At 45.6% G+C, this 21878-nt stretch overlaps 1 protein-coding gene across 1 annotated transcript; it reads left to right on the forward strand.

Moving 5' to 3' along the window:
- Positions 1-698: 698 nt before the first annotated feature.
- col1a1a (collagen, type I, alpha 1a) lies at positions 699-20904 on the forward strand. The gene is made up of 49 exons (XM_015968981.3): positions 699-1001; positions 2530-2721; positions 2883-2905; positions 3367-3402; positions 4611-4703; positions 6247-6315; positions 6395-6439; positions 7054-7107; positions 7186-7239; positions 7335-7388; positions 7480-7533; positions 8256-8309; positions 8813-8857; positions 8945-8998; positions 9076-9120; positions 9612-9665; positions 9988-10086; positions 10172-10216; positions 10375-10473; positions 10563-10616; positions 10696-10803; positions 11186-11239; positions 11349-11447; positions 11527-11580; positions 11683-11781; positions 11881-11934; positions 12021-12074; positions 12169-12276; positions 12357-12401; positions 12722-12820; positions 12900-13007; positions 13292-13453; positions 13537-13590; positions 13714-13821; positions 13965-14018; positions 14106-14159; positions 14239-14400; positions 14838-14945; positions 15185-15292; positions 15400-15453; positions 17257-17364; positions 18324-18377; positions 18457-18564; positions 18650-18703; positions 18810-18917; positions 19028-19307; positions 19420-19610; positions 19701-19943; positions 20227-20904. The coding sequence occupies exons 1-49, from the start codon at positions 920-922 to the stop codon at positions 20371-20373; spliced, it is 4344 nt and encodes a 1447-aa protein (XP_015824467.1). The 5' UTR covers positions 699-919; the 3' UTR covers positions 20374-20904.
- Positions 20905-21878: the final 974 nt, after the last annotated feature.

Raw genomic sequence — 21878 nt, forward strand, 5'->3', positions numbered from 1 at the left:
TAAATGAAGAGGTCTGCAGCAGCTCCTCCGAATCCTACAACTCCCAGGATCCAGCTCAAAGTTTGTAGCCCTTGACCCGAGTTCTGATGCAGGAATCAGACGAACACAAAAAAGAGCTGACTAATAGAGCTTTGACCGACCTGCGCATGGACACAGTGAAACCTGTCCAACCTCCCAAAGGAAACATGGATCGCTCTGTTGTTTTGTTACAAACGATACCTTCTGCATGTAGAACAGACCATCCTGCTGATCTAGAGCTTCGGGGCCTGCAGCCATGTTTGGACGTGAACAAACACAATCGAACACCTCCAAATCAAAGCTGCCTCTGAACACAAACTGACTCAACCTTACCAGAACTTCCATCTGTTAACAAAAACTTGGTGAATCGTTGCATCAGGAAGGGAACTACAACCAAAGCACACAGTCTGGATTAAAGAGAAGACTGCTGCAGGAGGAGATCCTCTTCCAACCTACCAATGCTCTTATGGATCAAGTTTCCTCCTGCTCAGACAGCCCCCCACCCCATTCTCCTCTGATCCAGACCTACTGTGCAATTATGAAAGGAGGGACCAGCTGTTTTTTCCTGGGTTTTTTTCTCCTTCTCTTTTCTTTGAAGGAGGCACCCTTTCTTGTCTTCCCTAAACGTGAGCAGAAACAGCAGAGTAATGAGGGTGCGTCCCCCAGTCCATCCAGTCCCCAGTACCTCCCAGTTCTGCAGGCTCACATATAAAAGCCCCACTGGAAAATGAGTGCAGGCAGTAGGGAGTTTTCTACTGGGGTCAGGAGGACTTTGGACAGACGCACAGATCCTGCCCCAAACACCCGCGTATGAGTGGAGTGTAGCAGAAAGAGAAAATATCCCCAACTTTTTTCTTCCTTTCTTGCCTCAAAGAGTCTACATGTCTGGTGACAACTAGACATGTTCAGCTTTGTGGATTTGCGGCTAGCCCTGCTGCTCAGCGCAGCGGCACTCCTGGTCAGGTCTCAGGGCGAGGACGACAGTAAGTTTCATCACTTTGTCGGAGCTTCTCAACTCTTCTTCTTCTTGTTGTTTTTAAAGTTTTTGTCTTTATGGCTGGACAGCTGCTAAGATTTGAGAAAGAGAAGAGGAGAAAGCTTAAAGATTTGACCTTTGATGTTCCATTGTCTGTAGACAGACACCACAGGGCGTTCGTAAGGCATTAGGCATCCCAACAAGACCTCCATCTTTCTTCTCCGAGCGTTCGTTTGGCTGCTTCCCTCGTATGCAAGTTGTGGCACGCTTTTTCATGCTCTCCTCCTCCAGGCAAGGGTTTTCTGCAGGAGACAAACCAGTGAACAGACTTCAGCCACTCGGCACGCATTAGTTACTCAGAGAGAGATTTTCTCAGATTTAGATGAAAGTTTTATTTTATGTTCAGGTGCAGTTCATCTCAGGCCTCACTGATAGAGCCTGAGGCCAACACCAGTGGAGTCATTTAATGAGAAAATAGTCCCAGAGAGGGAAGATGGGAGGTGAGGAGCAGACTACTGCTAGTGCTAGTACTAGTGGCACAAGTATTTTTTAAAAGTTCAGAAAAACTGAAAAAGCATCATGGAGGACAGAACGAGTAGAAAAATGAATGCTGAACAGCTTTATGCAGCGAGAGGACACAGAAAACCAGTCCAGCGCTGGGAACAAGAACTCGTTTTCCAGATGTTTCTCCTTCTGGAGAGGACTCAGCTGCCCGTCTGAAACAAACGCATGGACTGGCTGTCTCACAGCGCCACCCAGAGGCTCGTCGGTACCTGCAGCCACATCTGGCTGCCATGACATGCTTCACCCTCGTCCTGGGTTTTTTTCAAACCCCCACCCCACCCCTCCCTCAGATTTTTTTCCCTTTAATTGCAAACACATGCAGTGTTTCCACCAGCTGCTGCCAAGTCCACGGTCTGCAACTCTGCTGCTTTTCCTCTCTGAGCTCAGCACTTTGGCACGTTGGAAGATTTATAACTGCTCTAGAAGTAAATCTGTTTGGGACTGAAAGTGTAGCTGAGAGCGTGCGCAGGAGAGGCGCTGACGTGGGTAGGAGGGGAAACGGGTCTCAGGGGTTGCTTCCTGGACCCAGAATAAGTCATTTACAAAGCTTCATTCGTGTTTTTAGAGTTGATGATGATCAAACCAGCACACTGATGCCCTCTGAGTGACCTTTGACCCAATCCAGATCACAGCTCTCTGAGGCTAACTTCTGTCATGCTCTGATTTATATGATGTCATACCAAATACATGATATTTATCTTTAGTTCATCAAAACTTTCAAACAACTAAAACAAAAGGCCTGAAATAGTTCACACTCTGATTTTCTTAGTTTGTCTAATCTAATCTGATCTAATCTAATCTAATCTAATCTAATCTGATCAATCTAATCTAATCTAATCCAACTAAATTGTTATAACAAGCATTAGCTGACTATAAAAGCACCATATACCAAGTTTTTTACCTTTCCAGTTGGTAGTGTGTGAGCTGTGTGTACTCTGGTATCTCAGCTGTACTTCCTGTGTCCCCCCCAGTCAAGGACACCAGGTGCACCCTGGATGGCCAGGTGTTTGAGGACAAGGATGTGTGGAAACCCGAGCCATGTCAGATCTGTGTGTGCGACAAAGGCACGGTGATGTGTGACGATGTCCACTGTGAGGACGCAACGGATTGCCCCAACCCCTTCATCCCTGAGGGAGAGTGCTGCGCCATCTGCCCTGATGAGGGTATTAGTTCATCTCTGTTTCATCTTTAACTTTAGGGTCTAGCACCCCCAAGATCCCCTTTTAAGTTCTATACAAGTTTTAACGATCTTTGTGATGTTTTTGCTTACATTCAGTTGATGTTTCTAACATCTAAACTGTATATTTGTGTTTCTCCTTTTCAGGCTACCAAGCTGCTCAGGTTGAGGTAAACAAACATTTATATGAAGTATTTTTTAAACAAGATTGCATTTTATTTAACTGAAATGGGTTCACGTGGTCTGGGATGTGTCCTGACATTTTTATTCTTATTGTGTGTAAACTAGTGTTCTCCACCTCCCGTCCCAGAGGGCCGGTGTCCACCGTGTTTTACTGTTTCCCTGCTTCAACACACCTGAGTTTAATCAGCAGGTGATTAACAGCCTCTGCGGAGCCTGATGAGCTGCTGCACAGGCGAGTCAAGAGTGTTGGATGAGGGAAATAACTAAAACATGCTGGATACCGGCCCTCGGGGAAAAGAGCTGGGAATCACTGGTGTAAATGAACACAATCAAAGGGAGTAGTTCCCACGGTTTGCAGAGTTGGGTACAGTCATTACATTAGCAGCACGATACGATCACGGCTTGTGTCATCAGGCGTCTCTAAAAGCTCGATCGGTTTTGTCCACAGGGACCCAAAGGAGACCGGGGACCCAAAGGAGAGAGGGTACGTTCAGTCTTTCTTTCTGGTTTTTTTTTTTTTTTTTCATCTCTGGGTTAATTTTGAATCCTGTTTAAAGTTTGACTCTCTGACTGGATTTGTGTGTTAGAAATGAGACAGTCACACTGACAGTGTCACCAAATGGGTTTTAATTCAGTTGAAACGATTAAGAAAGCCCATTCAAAGCTTTTGTGAGAACAAACATCTGTTCTGGTCTCTTTTTGGTGACCTTTTCTGCCCTAAAGACATTTCTGAGGATTAATTTGCTCTTTTGCTGTGATTTAGCTCCTTTTCCTCCTAAACTACCAGTTGACCTTTATTATGGTTTAAACGGATTCTGGTTGGTTCCATTAATGCATTTTCAGCATTTTGAATGTGAATTTTAACATTTAGAAAAAATGAAGCGAGGACTTCCTCAGAGCAGCAGCGGATCAGAGGAGACAGACTGGAGATGTCAATACTAGAACATCAGACTGTCTTAGATCTACTAAAGAAATTGAGAGGAGGGGTATTCATAAGTAGTTTCAGCTTGTTAAGTAAGGCAGCTACATTTTATAAGCTCGACCCTCCCATATTCCAGTCTGAATTAACAAAGCTCCTCGGATGTGAAGCGAAGCGAAGTCCCGTTGACGTCATTCGAACCTCTTTGGAATATTTTTAACTTTGAACTAATTTTGTAGCTAAAATCTGCTTATTGTAAACATCTGACAGCATCGAAGCTTCAGCTCTAACTGGTCTCGTTAAATAGTTTTTTAGATGTGAGATGAGGATTTGGTTCAACCTTCTGAGTCACCTGGACATTAAGATGCAGAACACAAGATTCATATGAAGTCGTTGTTGTTTGTTAGAAAAAACAAGTCGCCCTAACCATCCTACACTATTAAACATGAGAAATGCCTGAAATAACACTGGAGCAGCAAAACTCACAGGTTGTTGTTTATGATCATTAGTCTCAGGGAAGAAAAAGTCCCTCAACCTTGATGTCCAGACCTTGAGGTGGATGGGTGGTTCTTATGTGGTCCTTTTGAGGTCACATGACCTCAGTTTGACCATTCCTGGTTGGTCCCATGGCTACTGACACAAAGAATGCTAATTTAATCAATTATTATTTATATATACATTTATAATTAATATATACTTTTAATTATACACACACTGTATGTTACTGTATGTTAGCCCTGATTCTAAATCTGTTTCTCCTCTTTGACCTCCAGGGTCCTCCTGGTCCCGCTGGTAGAGATGGTTTAGATGGCCAGCCTGGTCTGCCAGGACCTCCCGGCCCCCCCGGACCCCCCGGCCTCGGTGGAGTAAGTTGTCAGTTTTTGAAATTTGGGGTGTTAGGCCGGTTTACGTAAAAACTGAAGCACAAAAGGCTAGTGTGGGCTGGAGGCTACTTTCGTAGATGGATGTGAGCTTCCATTAGCTGTTTAACAGAAAACATGGATGCTCTTGTGGTGCCTGTGTGAATTAAATAATAAAATAAACTCTCCAAACATTAGCTATACATTTCTTATGTTTATTTATTGGTTTGTAAAAGCTGCTGACTTTCCAATTGATTCTGAGATCAAAGAGTCGGGAGTTTCTTATGTGAAGTTACCTTAAATGGAATTAGCATGCAGGGAATTGTTCTAAATTCATGGCAGCTGAGCAGAAAAATTCATTCATTCAAATACTGATGCTTTTCTAGTGTTCTCTTTTTACATTTAAAGGAACAATAAGTAAGACTTTCAAATCTCTAGACAGTCTAAGGCCTCAATCAGGGAAGGAGGGTTTCAGATTTCCCTCTGAGCCGGATGGGGGGTTGTCAGGTTTCCCCCTTTCAAAATGGTCAAAAGGGACATAGTCACCGTTTCTGATCTGTAGAGGTCACAGAGTCTGCCCCTAAGAAGCCACAGCATCTTTTAAGTTTTTGGGTAAAGAAGGCTAGAGGCTAACATTGAGCTAACAATGCTAACGGTGAGCTAGAAGCAAACAGTCACTCTAACAATATCTCAGCTCCTTTTTCAATTACCAACAATTCGATGTTACAGTGAAATGTGTGTGTGAAGTGAATCATGAGTCTATTGTGGCATTTTACTGGTATTATAGTATGGGACTATGCACACACACACACACACACACACACACACACACACACACACACACACACACACACACACACATATATATATATATACATACATATATATATATATATATATATATATATATATATGTATATATTATAATGGTACTATTTATCATTGTAGACGATAAACAACAACACATCCTCTACTGCCGGAGGCATACTACCGTAATGAGTGACGTACTTTCTAATGGAAAACAGAATGGAAATAAACCAGTTAATGCCAGATATCATCATCATCATCATCATCATCATCATCATGTATTTATTTGTAGAGCACCTTCACACTTCCAGTCAGACACATAGTGCTGAACACTAAAACCAAAGAAACAAGTTAAAACAAATAAAAAGTCAAAGAAATAAAACAAACAGATATGAGAATGTGTTTATCTATTTATTGTGAATGACTCGTCTTCGCTTGTCTCCTAGAATGCTCTGGCGCTGATTCATAACTATAGAAACTTTTGTTTAGAACATCGTTCTCGGTACCCTAACCAGGCCACAGGACATCGTTCTCTTACTTACTGCTACTTTAAATGAGCTAAAAGTCGCCTAAACACGAAAAAGGCCCTTTTCTTGTCATAACTGGTAAAGGTTTTTTATTTGAAACGTTTCTCTACACAATGAAAACATTTAACTGCTGAGTTTCTTTAAGTCTCACACATGTGAGGTGAGAGTTTTTCTGTTTTCCGTTTTTAAACTGGTTCGTTGTTTTGCTTTTCCAGAACTTCTCCCCTCAGATGTCTGGTGGTTACGATGAGAAATCTCCTTCCATGTCTGTGCCTGGACCTATGGTAGGATACTCGCACAGACTCTCCCGTTCATCACCATGTGACTCACCATGTATCTGACACCACTCTGTTTGACTGACAGGGCCCAATGGGACCCCGTGGATCTCCTGGACCTCCTGGTTCCAGCGTAAGTGTGTCATCTTCATCTTCAAGTCAGGAAAATAAACTATGGTCTCAGAGGGAGCTGTGTGGGCAGTGGTGTTGTTAGTATGGCCTCAAGGGTAATAAAGGTACACAAACTGAGAAAAGGTTTGTTTTCCTGTTTGTTGTTAACATAAACAGGACTGGTTGTACCTGTCTGTAAACATAAATCACATTTTTGTTTGTGTGGTGGAAAACAACATAAATGCAAATGGATTCTTTTTTAAAGCTACGTGATTGAAAGACCTTTTTTCATCATTTTTGTAAATATACGCATCAAGAGTTTCTAGAAAACAGCAGCATGGAGGGTTTAAAGTTCGTTCAGAAGCTGAGCTAAAGAGTCGGCCTTGCTGCAGGATCCCTGCAGCCCAACAGGGCAGCTCTGCCAGTCACTCTGAGCATTTCCATTGGTTCAACCCAAGAAAACGTCCAATCAAACTGCTGAAGACGTTTGAATGTTTTTCACCACGAAAACCACCAGAACAGCTCAGACGAGATGAGATGAACTCGAAGACCGTCTATATTTTCTAATCAGTAAATCAGCAAAACGAACTTTATTAGTGAAAAGTCTGAACATGATGTTTCTGTCTCTACTTAAAGGGCCCTCAGGGACCTCCTGGCCCCCCTGGTGAGTCCGGAGAGCCTGGAGCTTCTGTGAGTATTAAAGATACTGAAACAAATACACACCTGTTGTGTCCGGTATCCGTCTGAGTTCTTGTGTCCTTTCTTCAGGGTCCCATGGGTCCACGTGGACCTGCCGGTCCCCCTGGAAAGAACGGAGAAGATGTAAGATCCTGCCCATATTTCTGTTACCTCGAAAGACATTTTTATTTCAGTCGTAGTGGATCTGTCTGACGGTCACTCTTCTCTCTACCCATCAGGGTGAAGCTGGCAAACCTGGTCGTGCTGGTGAGCGTGGACCTTCTGGTCCTCAGGTAGGTTACTGGACAGAACTCCTTTCAGGTGTATCATGTCAACGATAACAAAAATCAAACCAACTTTTGTCTATTTGCTTTTTTCTTTCAGGGAGCTCGTGGTTTCCCAGGAACCCCTGGACTGCCCGGCATCAAGGGACACAGAGTGAGCCAAAACTTGCACAAGTCAGACCTACACGGTCACAATCAATGTTTAAAGAGCAAGTTCACTGAGGAACCATTATTTACTTGTCATTTTTGCGATATGATCAGTCACTCTGAGTTTAACAAGCAGGCTAAATGTGAAAACAGTCTTCCACCCTCATTTTCCACATTAGCTGCTGATAGAATGGGAAAACGCTCGGGTCAGGAAACTCCGGTCAGATCCACGTCACACTGAAAATTAGCATTCACTGACTCGCCCATCTTGGCTCGCAGCGAGGAAAGGCTGTTGAGTTTTTTGGCATCCAGGAGAGAGCAGAGAACAAAGAAGAAGGAGAAGCTAATCGTTAGCATTAGCAGCTCCACCATACAGCAGAACTCCTCCAGGCTTGTGTTATTTGTGGAGATAAAACATCAATGTTGCCAAGCAACCAGAGTCGGTGGTAGCATTGTGTTGCTGTTAGCCAATCAGAGGACAGATGTCTGAATATCAGGAAATGATACGGAGTAGGACCCCAAGTTCTGCTGTTATCTGCTCCCCTCTCCACCAGCTAACTTCCAGTTCCTGAAACAGGAGCGCAAGAGCTTTTTTTCCTGTAACAATGACTCACAAGGCATGTGTTTATATTGGAATTGTCAGCAAATGTATTGAAAAAAAGAGTGAACTTGGTCTTTAAGCAAAAATCAGCAATGTGACACTTCATGACTGTGTTTTGTGCTCATTAGGGATTCAGCGGTCTGGACGGTGCTAAGGGAGACACTGGCCCTGCAGGACCAAAGGTCATTCCCCATCTTTACTCTCATTTACATCCTCGTCACCTTTTGTGTTGTGATCATTCTTGAAATGTGTTTAGTGTTGGCGGTAACGTGATCCGTGGCAACGACGGTAGCAGACGCGTTTTCAAAGTCATGAAAACAAATCCCCCACGAGTAGTTTTGCATTTTACTAAAGCAGCTGCATTTCAGAGGCGATGGCCAAAAGCAACGCTGCAGGGCGGAAATAATTTGTTACATTCCGCATTTCATATCATAGCTCATGCTTTGTAGCGTCGTAGGTTTTAAACTATTTCAAGATTTGGTCATAAACCCTCAAGATAGCCAGTTCAGCTGGTTTAACGTAGCTTTACTGGTAATTCAAGCACGCATTACATCTATGTTAGCTGTTTTCAGAGTTGAGTGATGGTAAGTAGGAGAGCCTTTATGAAGACTGCCAGAAGCCACAGACTGCCGCTAGTTTAATTAAAGTCCCATCCTGACCTGCTTCTGTCTGCCTGCATGTTTAGGGAGAGGCTGGAGCCCCTGGTGAGAATGGTACTCCTGGTGCTATGGTGAGTAAGACGCCTTCAAACGTTTGTTTAGGAGCTCTGGTGGATGACAGCATCCATGACACTGATTGGTTATCTTTGCTTGGTCAGGGACCCCGTGGTTTGCCTGGTGAGAGAGGTCGTGCCGGTCCTTCTGGTGCTGCTGTGAGTCCACACACTCCGTTAGGATCTGTTTGTTAAATCAGTCGTCGCCGACGCTCAGGTTTGTCTGTGTTCCACAGGGAGCTCGCGGTAACGATGGTGCTGCCGGTGCCGCTGGACCTCCTGTACGTATCAGATTCTCATACCGCTGAGCAAACATCCAAACCTGTTGTCTTTAATGTTCAGAAATGAAATATTTAGGGTTGATTTGACAGCAGACAAGGAAATACGCTGAGACGGTTATGGTAAAATTCATATATCCAAATGCAGAGAAAAGTGTCCTTGAAGGACGGACTTTAGAGTCAAAGACAGCTCACCGTTCGCTGGGCTGCCACTAAAGACAGCGCCAGCCTTTAGCACTGCTGACAGGGTTTTCAGATCTTTGTGATATCCAAATTCTGCCACCAGGTGTCACTACATCCAACACACACACACACACACACACACACACACACACACACACACACACACACACACACACACACACCGGACATCAAGAGTTGGGTTTGGTTCTGTTGAATAACTCTGAAAGACCAGAATAACTTTCACTCTGCTACGTTACATCAAACCAAAAGGGCAGAGGACTTCTGTCTAAAACTCTCTGTGTTTACTTCAGGGTCCCACTGGCCCTGCTGGACCTCCCGGATTCCCTGGAGGCCCTGGATCCAAGGTACGACAATGCCTACAGGAAACACTCCAGTACAGATTGGTCATTTTCAGTGTGGTTGCCCGGGTCAGCCCTACACATGTGACAGTGTAACCTATTTGGACTAGAGATGATTTGGGGAAGGGGTTTAGCGAGAGCTTCGCCTCACAAGTTTCACATGTAAAAAACCTTTTCTGTCAAAGAAAAGCTCTTTGTTTGTTTTTCTAAAACAAGTATTTATTTTTTTATTATGAATTGTTTTCTACAACTAACCACTAAGTCCTGTTTATTATATTAATTATTATTATTATTATTTATTTATTTATTAATTTTTTGCATCCCCTAGGGTGATGTTGGAGCACAGGGCGCCCGTGGACCCGAGGGACCTGCTGGAGCTCGCGGTGAGCCTGGAAACGCTGGACCTGCTGGCCCTGCTGGACCTTCAGTAATTATAAATCCTTTCATAAGATCGTCAGATTGTCTAAAATAACAATCTGTGAAGAAACTAAAAAAATTCTTCCCCCTCTCAGGGAAACCCTGGTGCTGATGGAGCCGCTGGCCCTAAGGGATTACCTGTAAGTCTACTTTTCAGAAACTTTATGCAATAAAGGGTCTCGTTCAGCTAAACTATGTAGGAAGGCACAAACATAGCAGCTTCAGTGGTTATTAGGCTGTTTGAGTTTGATCTTTTACCATAGGTTTAGTTGTTGACGGTATGTGCTGCCCCCTGCAGGGTGCTCCTGGAGTTGCAGGAGCTCCTGGCTTTCCCGGACCACGTGGACCTCCAGGACCTCAGGGTGCTGCTGGTGCCCCAGGACCCAAGGGTAACACTGTAAGTAAAGTTTTCCCAAAATAAGCTGACGTCAATTAAAAGCTTATTAAATGTGCTGATTTTTTTTTCTGTTTCTATGCACCCTTCAGGGTGAGGTTGGTGCCCCAGGAAACAAGGGAGAGCCTGGTGCCAAGGGAGAGGCTGTATGTTCCCCACAAAACAACACACAGCAACGCTTTTAAACGCTCCTCAGCCCCAGCGTCTAACGCTCTCTTCCTACAGGGTATCACAGGCGTGCAGGGACCCCCAGGACCCCCTGGTGAGGAAGGCAAGAGAGGATCCAGAGGAGAGCCTGGTGCTGCAGGAGCTCGTGGAGCCCCTGGAGAGCGTGTATGCTTATCTAATACTTTTGACTATATTAGGCCAATTTGCATACATCATACTAGAATGTAGTACTTGGAGTCATGGCAAGGAGCCTCCTAATCACCATCAACAGAAAACATCAGTTACAGCTCCATGTTTGAATTAACATCCCTTTTATGGCTGCTTGTCAATCATGCAACGTCCTAGAGACATTGTCACAAATATACAGAAAATTTAAAATTTATAATTTTGACTTTTTATGCATCAAAACCCTAAACTGCCTCTTCAGTCTTTTGCATGTCAGCTTGGCATTTCATGTCCTCAAAACATTCTCAGCAGACATTTATAATCGTCTAAATACGTAACAAAGTTTGACGCTTTGTTTGTTTGTTTGTGTTTTCATCTGCAGGGTGCTCCTGGCGGCCGTGGGTTCCCTGGTTCTGATGGCCCTGCTGGAGCTAAGGTAAACCGCCCTTCTGAACATGTCCACTCTCCTCAACACAATGTGGATGGTTTCAGGTGGCATCGGTTTTCTCACCAGCTACTGTTTCTCCTCCTCCTTGTTTTTTTAGGGTGCCCCTGGTGAGCGTGGTGCCCCCGGTCTTGTTGGACCTAAAGGTGCCAGTGGTGAGCCCGGCCGCACTGGTGAGCCTGGTCTCCCAGGAGCTAAGGCAAGATCATCTGCTGTCCTTTTTCCAGCATTCACCAACAGAATTTATTTACCAGTGACCTCTGACCTTTGCTCTGTAGGGTATGACTGGGAGCCCTGGCAGCCCTGGACCTGATGGCAAGATGGGACCAGCTGTAAGTTTGTCTCCGTCACAGTTTATCTCAACGATCTGCATGCATGTAACCGTGGCAGTCTGACTAGTTAGTCATCATTTCATTAATAAACCTCTCTACTAGGGATCCCCTGGACAAGATGGCCGCCCTGGACCACCTGGGCCTGTTGGAGCTAGAGGTCAGCCTGGAGTCATGGGATTCCCTGGACCTAAGGGAGCTGCTGTAAGAGTCGTTCCCAAAGCTACACACTCTCACCAAACGTGTTTTGTAATATTGAGCTCCAGAGATGGAGGCCAGTAACTTGGTGCTGTTTGTGTTTAGGGTGAGGCTGGAAAGCCAGGCGAGAGAGGAGTCATGGGACCCACTGGCTCTGCTGTAAGTTTTCTAGTCTTTTGGTTTTTATTAGACTTTTTTGTCAAGTTGTCTACTTTCCTTCTAAATCTGCCATCTTCCATCTCCAGGGAGCCCCTGGAAAGGATGGTGATGTTGGTGCCCAAGGTCCTCCTGGACCAGCTGTAAGTATAAACTCTACATGTTCCTAGATCACATTACATCAGCATCCTCCACACAGATAAGTCCCCCCTTTGACTCCTTTTTGTGCACCCTTAGGGCCCTGCTGGGGAGAGAGGAGAGGCAGGACCTGCTGGAGCTCCAGGATTCCAGGGACTTCCAGGACCACAGGGTGCTGTTGGTGAGACAGGAAAGCCTGGAGAGCAGGTGTGGACTGAGATGTGATGTCACCACGATGCTTCTCCTGAGTGAAGGTGCCTCTTACTCACATTTGTCTTCATGTCTAGGGTCTGCCCGGAGAGGCGGGAGCCGCAGGACCAGCCGGATCAAGAGTAAGTAGTTCCACAGCCACTTAATGGCCTGCGTGTTTGAGCTCTACAACCCCCCAAGTCACATTACAACACAATCAGTCATTCATCCATACACACACACATTCACACACTGGTGGTGATGAGCTACATGGTAGCCACAGCTACCCTTGCCATAAACAAGCTGACCCCCACTAACAGGCAAGGAGGGTGAAGTGCCTTGCCCAAGCAGGGGCTTGAACCTGCAACCCTCTGGTTATGGAGTGGGCACTTAACTCCTCTGCCACTCTTGCCCCTTTATGAACCCCATTCATACCAAACACTCTGCTGCTTCCTCCCATCAGGGTGACAGAGGATTCCCTGGAGAGCGTGGTGCACCTGGCCCAGTAGGACCTGTTGGAGCCCGAGGATCACCTGGAGCTGCTGGAAATGATGGTGCTAAGGTCAGCATGGCTCATTTAATGATTCTATGGATTCCCATAAATCCCAAACATTCTTTACCTCCTTCTTTCTGTTCTTCAGGGAGACGCTGGAGCCCCAGGTGCTCCTGGAGCTCAGGGTCCTCCTGGACTGCAGGGAATGCCTGGTGAGCGTGGTGCTGCTGGACTTCCAGGACTGAGAGGAGACAGAGTGAGTAGTTACAACTGTATTCTTTAGCACGTAAAAAAGTCCAAATGTGCATGATCCATTATCACGGGTTACTTGTGACAACACCAGAACCACTTAGACATGAGAAACGCCTGATTGCGTGTGATGCAATGACTGATTACATTTAGTATCTCCAACAATGCAGTACCAACATGTCATAAACATGTCATAAACAGGTCATAAACATGTCATAAACAGGTCTCTTCCATGATCTGGTGTGGTGATTAGTAGTGGAACTAACATACCTTCTCCATCTAATAATCCAGGGTGACCAAGGAGCTAAGGGTGGTGATGGAGCTCCTGGCAAGGATGGACCCCGTGGCTTGACTGGACCAATTGGACCTCCTGGACCCGCTGGAGCACCTGGAGATAAGGGAGAGCCTGGTGCAGCTGGACCTGTCGGAGCTTCTGGAGCCCGTGGTGCCCCTGTGAGTAAAGTTTTCTGTTTGACAAAATGAACATTTTCCAACTATTTTCCAAGAAACCTGAGATAATGTGTCTTCCTTACCAGGGTGAGCGTGGTGAGTCTGGACCCCCTGGACCAGCTGGGTTCGCTGGACCTCCTGTAAGTATCTTCTCCTTGAGTACAACAACTGCTTCAGAATTGTTTAATTTTTTGGATGACACCGTTAGAATGTGCCCAGACATTTTGTCATCTCTTGCTTTATTCCCCATCTTTTCACTAAAGGGTGCTGATGGTCAACCTGGTGCTAAGGGAGAGCCTGGAGATAATGGTGCTAAGGGAGATGCTGGTGCCCCAGGACCTGCTGGAGCTACTGGTGGTGCTGGACCTCAGGTGTGAAAGCTACTGTACTGACACCCAATTTACGGAACAGCTGAATGTTTACTTAACGTGAAGAACGGAGCAGTTTATCTACACAGGATGTTTTCAGATGCTGGTTTGCAGATGCTGACTGAGGCTGTTTTGTGTTCTTATAGGGTCCTGTTGGAAACACTGGTCCTAAGGGAGCTCGTGGCCCTGCTGGACCCCCTGTAAGTCATCACTTTTGTTGCACAATGTCCCTTGCCAGGCTTTTACTTCTTTAGGCTCGTGTAACTAGTTGGGCTCCTTCTCTCTAGGGTGCAACTGGCTTCCCTGGTGCTGTTGGCAGAGTTGGACCTCCTGGCCCTGCTGTAAGTGTTTCTCAGTTCTTAACAGTCTTCCACTGTACAGAAAGGCGGAGTCCAGAATACCAATCTTTCCACCCTGTAGGGCAATTCTGGACCTCCTGGACCCCCTGGACCATCTGGAAAGGAAGGACCCAAAGGAAACCGTGGTGAGACTGGACCTGCTGGTCGTCCTGGGGAGGTTGGTGCTGCTGGACCTCCAGGACCTTCCGGTGAGAAGGGTGGCCCTGGTGCCGATGGTGCTCCTGTAAGTAATTCTTTTTTCAGTGAAATCTTCACCAACTATGCAAAATATAGAGATGTTACAAAATACACAACACAGGACACTTTACTGGGATGCCGATAGGATTCTTCTGTTAACTGAGTGCTCCAGATCAGGCACGCCCAACGTGCAGCCCGGAGACTGCTCGCTGCACCTAATTACATTTCCAAAATGGAGAAATGATCTCTTTTCAGTAGATTTCTGATGTAGACAGAGAACTGCTAAGATTTTACCAAATACACCTATCACAGGTCTAGTTTAAGCAGCGTAAGTGAAAACAGTTTTGTGGCCTGCAGGGACGATTTTGGCCCTCATTTTGAAAAGGTGAAAGTTTTCACGTGTTCACCGCCAGCACGATATCCATTTTTGGATCCCTGCGCTCTAACTTCCATTTCTATGTCTGCCTTTGATGCCCTCCTCAGGGACCTGCTGGTATTCCTGGCCCTCAAGGTATTGCTGGATCTCGTGGTATTGTTGGCCTGCCTGGGCAGAGAGGAGAGAGAGGCTTCCCTGGTCTACCCGGACCCGCCGTATGTTCCTCTTGCTACACTAAAATCTTTATTTCCAAAACGAGAACAGCATGTCTTTATGTAGCTTTAGAAAAACGATCTCACAGGCAGGGTAGGAGCTCCTGGAAAGAGCTGTTGAAGCTGCTTCCTCAGTGGATGCCGTTGTTCAAATGTGGCACTGATGCCCTCTGCTCTTGTTCCACTATTCACCTTTAACCAGTTAAAACTTTGATTAATGTTATGGTGGTTGAACCCCACAGGGCGAGACTGGAAAGGTTGGACCTTCTGGCCCCAGTGGAGAGCGTGGACCTCCTGGACCCATGGGACCCCCTGGTCTTGCTGGAGCCCCTGGAGAGCCTGGACGTGAGGTACCAGGAACAACACACCAAAACATGAAACTACCTTCTCTCATTTTTATTCTGATCCCACTTTGTTAAGTGTTTTCTGTTAGTTAACCTACTTTGTGCTGTTGTAGGGAACCCCTGGTACTGAGGGAGCAGCTGGTCGTGATGGAGCTCCAGGACCTAAGGTGAGCTCATGAGTACATGACCATCAGACAACAGGTTTGAATCGTCTGAATGAGCAGGCACCCGTCTCATTTAAAACCTTTTCCAAAGTGCTTTGTGCTAACGCTGTAGCTGAGCATCAGGCAGTGTGTTTCACCGAACCACCATCAGGTGGAATCAGATCTTTAGTCAGCAGAATCGAATAAGGCAACAGTTTCAGCTGAGCACAAATTTCACAAATTTGAAGCTTGTCAGAAAGAGCTAGGACTGGGCGATTTGTTGCTATACAATACTCGGCTACAAAAGTCGCCACAAAAAACTAAAATAAATGGTCACACGCCCTAATCTGATATTGGTCATTGGATAGCTTTGATTAGGACTCACATTCGCTGTGGCGCTGTTTCGTTAACTTCTGCGGCATCACCAGATTTATCTCCATCCAGTGTTGCATTAATGTTCCACCAAGATCTTTCATTGATGATGGTAGAGTCTTACTGCTGCACAAAGCCTTCTCCAGTACATCCTGAAGATTCTCCACGGGGTTAAGGTCTGGACTCTGTGGTGGCCGATCCAAGTGTGAAAATGATGTCTCATGCTCCCTGAACCACTCTCTCACTATCTGACCCCGATGAATCCTGGCATTGTCATCCTGGAATATGGCCGTGCCATCAGGGAAGATGGAATTATCTGGTCATTCAGCATATTCAGGTACCTGTTGCTGAACCTAGACCTGACCACCTGCAGCAAGCCCAGATCATAGCACTGCCCCCACAGGCGTGTACTGTAGGCACTAGGCTTGATGGGTGCATCACTTCATCTGCCTCTCTTCTTACCCTGATGCACCATCACTCTGGAACAGGGCCCATCTGGACTCATCAGACCAGTTTTAATAATGCGTTGGACAGTTCTTTACCCAGTTTTAGTCGTTTCGGCATCTCCTTAGATGTCTTCTCTGCTTGATGCCAATGACCTGACCCTTCTCACACAAACATCTGTTCCGCAACCACCAGATGCACCGGTTGGGTTAAATAACTTGTTGCAGCTGAAAGATAATCGCCCATGCAGTAGTTATCCAAAAGGAGGCTCCTACATATTTGCTTAGCCATATCCAGGCGGCGACTTTTTTTGGGCCGAGCTGCGTATATTTATTGAGAGCGTGTGAAGACAGTGAAATGCACCGCGGTTTGTTTTTAACAGATAAAAGGTACAAGGGCCAGCAGTGGCCAAAATACCTCAAAACCTACCATTAATCTTTGCCTGTTCATTTGGATGAGCACATACTGTGTGGTTCCAGTCATGTTCACCTTCAAAACTTTATTAGCTCTGCTCTGCATGACCCACGTGATCCTCTAGCAGTGGATGTAATTACATCATGACATTCGCTTAAAATTATTGCATTTTCTCCTGGGCAACAAATAGTTACTGTTAATATTGTGAGTGTCATGATATGGGCCACAAAATTTTAATTATTTTACATGAATTATAAATTAAAGTGCCCGTGTGACATTTGAGACATGTAGCTCTCAACTGATCCTGGGTAGATAGATAGATAGATAGATAGATAGATAGATAGATAGATAGATAGATAGATAGATAGATAGATAGATAGATAGATAGATAGATAGATAGATAGATAGATAGATAGATAGATAGATAGATAGATAGATAGATAGATAGATAGATAGATAGATAGATAGATAGATAGATAGATAGATAGATAGATAGATAGATGATATGAATAATTTATGGGAATTCCGCTAAAACATCTTGCTGTATTCATCGCCCAGCCCTAGATGGGAGTCAATGATTTGCTGTTTGGTTTCTAGGGAGATCGCGGAGAGTCTGGCCCCGCGGGAGCACCTGGCGCCCCGGGACCCTCTGGTGCTCCTGGACCCGTTGGACCTGCTGGAAAATCTGGGGACCGTGGAGAGACTGTGAGTGTGAAAGTTACTTTTTTTTTTAAACCAGCTTTTTCAGACATTCTTATGAAAATAGCAGTGTCCACAAAATGTGTCTAAGAAAAACCAGTGAGAAACCTTTTTACCCCAGGGTACGGTGCACACAGGCACTTTCTTCCACTCATTTTTTAGTCAAAATGCCTTCAAGTAAACACCAGCCATCCACAGTTCCCCCCAGCGCTGACGCCCCGATATGTAGCACCCGCTCCATAAAGGGCCTCATTTGGTGCAAGAGGACAAGTTTTCTCCAAATACACAAAAGGATGTGCTTCAGTGCTGTGAGGTGCGCCGTCGTACAGCACCTCCAGCTACCGCCAGCCTAGGCAAGAGGAGCGGAAACAAAGACAAGTTATCCAACACCGTACGTTCCACAAGGGCTGACAGCAGCAGCTTGTGAACAACCAGTGGTCAGATGTGCCGACAGGCAGGCGGATCCATGGAGGTGAATAGATACAAGATCAGAGCAAGCTCAGGAAAGAAAAGGTCAAATCAAGAGCTGAGCAAAGCTTCTCAACCTGAGGCTCATGAAGGACACGAGAACACTTGGGTGGCCCGGTGATCGTAAACTCAGCTCAACTAAACTCAGAAGTAGCAAAAGACTTCTTCCACTGTTCTTTTAATCTGTGTCACCTCCCACCACACACACACACACACACACACACACACACACACACACACACACACACACACACACACACACACACACACACACACACACACACACACACACACACACACATACACACACACACACACACACACACACACACACACACATACACACACACACACACACACACAGACACACACACACACACACACACACACACACACACACACACACACACACACACACACACACACACCGGATAGCTTCCTACGGGGAGTACAGACCACTACAAGCTCAGAGTAAAACCAATTTTTTTGTGTTTCAGGGACCTGCTGGCCCTGCTGGTCCTGCTGGCCCTGCTGGACCTCGTGGCCCTGGAGTAAGTAGGACCATCAGGACACACAGCTGAAATAGATGGAGGACAAAAGAAAACTAAATTATGTCCCTACTTTTAACAGGGACCTGCTGGAGCTCGCGGAGACAAGGGTGAGACAGGAGAGGCTGGAGAGAGAGGCATGAAGGGACACAGGGGCTTCACTGGTGCCCAGGGACCTCCTGGACCTCCCGTATGTTCCTGTTCGACATGTAAATACTGCTGCTGAACAGTACTCTGTTCAACGTCTGAACTCAGTTTGTTGTGTGAACTCACAGGGACCCACTGGAGAGTCTGGACCTGCTGGTTCTGCTGGATCTGCTGGACCTAGAGTGAGTTACCACCCTGCCTATCTAAACTCATGCATTGTGAAAATGTAGCTAATATAATTTATGAACTTATGAATGCATTTTAACGATTTCTCTCTGTTGTTTGTAGGGTCCTTCTGGATCTGCTGGTGCTCCTGGTAAAGATGGTATGTCTGGCCTTCCTGGACCCACTGGACCTCCTGGACCTCGTGGGCGTTCTGGAGAGATGGGACCTTCTGTAAGTCAAACTCTCTAATTTATTATTAATTAATTAAAGAAAAGGTTGCATTTTGCCATGACACAATCTGTCAATAACAAATCATCCAACCCCTTTTTTTAAATCCCTAGGGTCCTCCCGGACCTCCTGGACCTCCCGGACCCCCTGGAGCCCCTGGTGGTGGATTTGACCTTGGCTTCATTGCTCAGCCTCAGGAGAAGGCCCCTGATCCCTTCCGCATGTTCCGTGCTGATGATGCTAATGTTCTCCGTGACCGTGACCTTGAGGTGGACAGCACCCTGAAGAGCCTGAGCCAGCAAATCGAGCAGATCCGAAGCCCTGATGGTACCAGAAAGAACCCTGCTAGAACCTGCAGAGACCTCAAAATGTGCCACCCTGACTGGAAGAGTGGTGAGTCTCACTAGCAACAAAACACGTCTGTGCGTCTGAAGGCTGTTTGGGGAAAGGGACACGAAGACAAATAGATGTCTGAGGTTCTGATATGTTTCTTACTGCTCTTCAGGTGAATACTGGATTGACCCTGACCAGGGCTGCACTCAGGATGCCATCAAGGTCTACTGTAACATGGAGACCGGAGAGACCTGTGTACCACCAACTCAACGTGAGGTTGCCCAGAAGAACTGGTACGTCAGCAAGAACATCAAGGAGAAGAAACACGTCTGGTTCGGAGAGGCGATGAATGATGGCTTCCAGGTAAAGCTTGTTCAAATGTCCTCAGAACGTATTTCTTTTGCCTTCTTTGCATACCAGCTGCTAATTCTTATCTCTTTTTCTCATCTGCAGTTTGGGTATGGCAGCGAGGGCTCTCTTCCAGAGGACGTCAACATTCAGCTGACATTCCTGCGTCTCATGTCCACTGAGGCCTCCCAGAACGTCACCTACCACTGCAAGAACAGCATCGCCTACATGGATGCTGCTGCTGGCAACCTCAAAAAGGCTCTTCTCCTCCAGGGCTCTAACGAGATTGAGATCAGAGCCGAGGGCAACAGCCGTTTCACCTACAGCGTCCTGGAAGACGGATGCACGGTAAGAGTCAACAGATTATTCCACCTCTGCCCCACAAGCAGCTGAGTTTGCATCAGAAGCTAGTTCTGCAACACCCAAAGAGACAAGAGCTAGGAAACACACGTGTCATACCTCACAGTTCAGCATTCCTCTGCACAGTGTTTGTTTTTCACCAAATTGCAATAATGTAGGAAAGTATTTGAGGCCCGATAAGTGTTTAGCTTATCTTGTTGATCGTAGGCTCGGGTGCACTTCAATAAATGTCTAGTTGCACTAATTTCCCTTTTATCTTTTTCTTTCCCAGTCACACACCGGAACATGGGGCAAGACAGTCATTGATTACAAAACATCAAAAACATCTCGCCTGCCCATCATTGATATCGCTCCTATGGATGTTGGTGCTCCAGACCAAGAGTTTGGCCTTGAAGTTGGACCTGTCTGTTTCTTGTAAAAAAAAAAAGAAATCTGGACTTGAAAGTGTTGTTGTGAGTGTGCGCGTGTGTGTTTTATTTTTTTTTAGCAGTCATCTCGCCCCAACAAGAAACCCCACCAAAATATTTTTCTAACGTTATTTGTCTGAAAAGTCCAACCCCTCCCTTCTGACTTTGGCCATTGTCCTGATGGTCCCCTTTGCCTAGAACATGCACTTCAGAAAGAACAAGATGGCGGTGATGTGGCCGTGTCTGCATCGCCACGTTGAGGACCACTACTTCTTTTGTTTTTGACTTTTTTCTTTGGTTTTTGCCATCACCAGCACCACGGATCCTGTAAAGAAGACATTTTGTTTCACTGGCAACAAGAAAATAATATATGCCTCTGTAAAGTGTAAAAAAAATTCCAAACTCCCGCTTCCATTCAACCAACCCAAGCCAGGCCTCTCTGGAGTTCATAGAAACTGAGGAATGAAAGGACAATCCCAACAGACAGAATCCAATTGCTTTGTACCACGTTTCAGGTGTTGATGAATAAACGGTGAAACTGACAGCCATGTTTGTTGTTGTTGTTCTGCCCTCCACCTAACCTTGACAGAGTTCACACACCACCACCTCATCTGTAGGAGTTGTAGCTGTGGTCCGTTGCTTGATGTTGAGGACCTCTCTTGTTCATTCCTCTGTTTCTATTTTTTTTTTCCTCTTACCAAACAAAACATTAAAACTACGGCTACCTCAAAAAGTTGGGATTTCCAGCTTTGAGAAAAAGGTCCAGTGTTTTTAAGTGAAGTCTGTTTCAGTTTTGAGGTAGACAGTGTTTTAATGATGCCTTAAACAGAAGCAATATCAACTAAAACCTAGGGTGCTATTCTTTCTTTGTGGTCTTCTGGTTGCCCCCTGCAGCCATACTGTTGTGTAGTGTTAGTGTTGCTGAGTCCTCTTGGTGCTAAAACAAAACCACGGCTTTAATTCTTGCTGCCCAGAATAAGACCGACTTCTCCTGATTGTGTTGGCAGTAAAACTCTGTTTCTGAGTTCAAGCGATGAGTGAATCCACAAACTGTTGTCACCATTCCAGCTTTGAATTGTGTTGTAGCTTGTTTCTTCTTCACTTGTGAAGCAGGTAAAATTTTCCAACAACAAAAAACCAAATCTTATTTTTCCCAAGGCTTCAAAGGGAGCTGTCTGCAATGAGTTTGTCCAGTTTGGGCGAAAACACCACCAGAATCTGTACCTATTTTGTAAATGTTTAATAAATTGAGATGTTTTTAATTATTTTGAGTGCTGAAATAAAGCATGTTAAGTGGTCTAACTTTGAGTTCTGCCTAATTCCATGACCGACTCACTGCCATACACGCTTTCATACAAAACTAACCTCCTGAGCTGATATAGGAAAGAAAGTAAAGTGTCCTTGTTTTGTCTTGGACAGCGAGGGCAGAGGTGCCACAGCAGGAAGGTTACTCATGCTTTTGTGGAGTGTTCTGTCCACCAACATCCACAAGAAAGATCTAAATCAGGTTTTAACG

The sequence above is a fragment of the Nothobranchius furzeri genome, chromosome 18 (genome assembly GCF_043380555.1).
Source record: "Nothobranchius furzeri strain GRZ-AD chromosome 18, NfurGRZ-RIMD1, whole genome shotgun sequence".
Taxonomy (NCBI): Eukaryota; Metazoa; Chordata; class Actinopteri; order Cyprinodontiformes; family Nothobranchiidae; genus Nothobranchius; species Nothobranchius furzeri.